Genomic DNA, 2,986 nt, shown 5'->3' with positions numbered 1-2,986 from the left:
CCAAGCAGATTCAGCTTCATCACTTCTGGTAATTCCCCTAATGGCGTATTGTCGAAAATCTGAACTCCTCTCACGAAACACTTGGTCGCATCAGAGAACTCGTTCTGTAAAACAGCTTCGTAGGGGTATTTCACCAAAGACAGGTAATGAAACCAAATCCAGTAATCAGGGATACGGTTTCTGTTGATGAAGAATCCACTGAACAACAAGAAGTAAGCTAAAATAGCGACGACGATTATGTAACCCAACATCACACTCGGAACCACACCTGACAGAAACGTGACAAAGGAGCTTCCTGACCAGAACGACGCTAAAATGATCAAACAGTAGAACAAAAGGCCCATTGGGCCTCCACCCAACCCAACAGCCCAATACGTTGTCGCCGCGAAAGCAAGGGAGAGGAAGATGAGTGACGGGATAGAGACGATGGCGTGAGAGAGAACGTAGGAGGATCTCCGGTAAGCGTTGTAAGCAGTTTCTCTCATGAAGATGTAACGTTCCTGGAGAAAAACTGGTAACGCATCGGCGCAAGTGTAGAACATTGTTGACATCGCGAAGGCGAAGAAACCTAACCGCTCTTGAACTCCTTTCGGCGAATTGTCTAACCGCCAAAACACGGTGGCGAGGATGAATCCGGTGATAACGACCGAGGCGACTCTGATTCCGAATAGCTCAGGTTGTCTCCTAGAATTGAGCATTGATCGTTTCGAGAGAGTTTTGATTTCGATCCACATCGGATTCGCGAATTCAGGAACAGCTAGGGTTGTTGTGGAAGTAGCGGTTGCTCCGCCGTTAGCGACGGATTCGCCGCCGGAAACTAGCTTTCCTCTGCTTATACTAGCGGCGATTGCTTCCTTCAGCGTTAGATTTGGGTACGGTGACGAAGGCGGAGTTAACGGCGGTTGACGATTGTTCTGTTTCTTCATCTCTTGCCATTTTTTGTTGAATTCGACTAATCCTCTTGTTCCTCCGGCTGATACTTCAAGCTCACGGATGAGATCTAACGCGAACTCGGTTCGATTCTCGTTTTCCGGTATCGGACTCCCGAACTCGGAGAAAAAACGCGCAAGACTCGCCGGAGATCCGCTGTACACGGTGTGACCACGGGATAAGAAGATTAACCGGTCAAGCAAACTGAGAACTCGATGACTCGGTTGGTGAATCGACATAATCACGATACTGCCACTCTGAGCAATCCTCTTCAACACTTTAACAACCATGAACGCACTCGTTGAGTCCAAACCAGAGGTTGGTTCATCGAGGAAGAGAAGTATTGGATCATGGATTATATCAATTCCGATTGAGACTCGTCTCCTTTCACCACCGGAGATTCCACGGTGACCTTCGTCTCCTATAATGGTTTTAGCTGCGTTTCTGATACCTAACTGATCAATCAAAGCTTGCACACGAAGCTTCTTCTTTGATTTAGGTAAACTCCTCGGGAGACGAAACTCAGCTGCGAACATTAGTGTTTCTTCTACGGTTAACATAGGGAAGAGGAGATCATCTTGCATTACGTAAGCTGAGATGACTTTGAGCATTCGTGATTGAAGTGTTTCTCCGTTTAGCTTCACTGTTCCTTTTAAGCTTCCTTTAGCTATACGGTTAGCTAATGCATCGATCAGTGTTGATTTCCCTGATCCGCTAGCTCCAAGAACGGCCATGATCTCTCCATCTCGTGACTCGCCGGAGATGTTGTTGAGAAGGGTTTTGGTATTTGGCATCACCGTTTGAGCTATCTCTGGATCCTCTGTATTCCCCCGTGGAAAGAGGTTACGGAACTCTAGTTTTCGACGAACGGAGACATTGTAAGTGAGATTGTCGAAAGAGAGAACGAATGGAACAGTACGCATGTAACCATCGTCGTAGTCTTGGTTTAAGGACTCATGAACTGGAGTCTCGTCTCCGATGTCCATTTTCCTAACGTCACTGACGTTCTTCAGAAGTTGTCCTAAAGTTGAATCGTGCACAGAGGAGATGGTGTTGAGCTCCATGGAATCATCATCGTCAGCTGCTACGATACGAGCCATAGTAACAAAAAAAGGAGTTAAAAGTGTTTAAGAATTGATCAACAAATAAACTGACTTAAACACACACTCATAACTTTCTCTCTCACTCTCAAAGAAAAAGAAGAAGAGACAGAAGTAGTGTGTTTGCTTTTTTAGTTTATGGGACTTTGGTTGGATATGTATGCCTCAGTCTGTTATCTTACTATAGAGTTATATAGAGGAGAGAGAGCGCATGAAGAGACGTGTTTGTATGTGTGAAGACACCGAAGGCTATGTTAAAATTAAATAAGAAAGTCTCGGAGAGTTGCATGGGAAAGGTATGTTAGGTATATATTTTGACTGTTTGGATGTAAATGCGTTTTTGATTTATTGTTTATTTATCAAGGGGAAGGTGAAGAGTCGACCCATTAAAACTAAGTAGTGGAAATTACCAAATACGTTCTTCTTTCTTTTCTTTTTTTTTGGTAACGAAGACAACAAAAAAACGGTGGGCACAGGCCCCGTGGCGAAATGGGTTTTATTGACTTGTGAATTAGCCAATTAAGTAAAGGGTGTTCGTTCATCTAAGATAGGCATGGGACGAGGACTTTCGTGTGTGTTTCCCATAGTTCCCTTTCATTAATGGTTATTTATTCTAGTTTTTTCATACTTCAATATTTTGACTGAATGTTCAAGTTCTTTTTATTATGTAAAATTGATCAACTTAAATTTGAGTTACGTCTTCCTCTGTAAAGAAGAGCTTTCAAGTTCATTATTATGAGATAACCATATGGTCCATACCTAGTTAGAAGAATCTAAGATGTGCCTTTTTGTGTGTAAAATAGTATTTTCCGATTGCATTAGGTTAAAAGCAATTTAAAAAAAGCGAAAACGACAAATTTTCTACTATGGTAGTCAAAGCTTGATTTAGATGATTGATGAGGTAGTTAGAAAGCGAAAATGTTATCTAACAAAAAAAAAAAAAAAAAGTCATGCAA

The 2,986-nt window shown here is 42.5% G+C and overlaps 1 protein-coding gene across 1 annotated transcript in view; it reads right to left on the bottom strand.

Annotated features, from left to right (window-relative positions):
* LOC104785511 (ABC transporter G family member 1) overlaps window positions 1-2,397 on the bottom strand; it is a 10,704-nt gene extending 8,307 nt beyond the window's left edge. Inside the window, exon 1 of the mRNA XM_010510728.2 lies at window positions 29-2,397. Coding sequence (XP_010509030.1) covers window positions 29-2,030 — 2,002 coding nt within the window. The 5' untranslated portion in view covers window positions 2,031-2,397. The remainder of the gene's footprint in view (window positions 1-28) is intronic.

This window comes from Camelina sativa, chromosome 5 (genome assembly GCF_000633955.1).
Source record: "Camelina sativa cultivar DH55 chromosome 5, Cs, whole genome shotgun sequence".
Taxonomy (NCBI): domain Eukaryota; kingdom Viridiplantae; phylum Streptophyta; class Magnoliopsida; order Brassicales; family Brassicaceae; genus Camelina; species Camelina sativa.
Note: the sequence above shows the minus strand (reverse complement) of the source record. Positions and strands in the feature narration are given on the sequence as shown.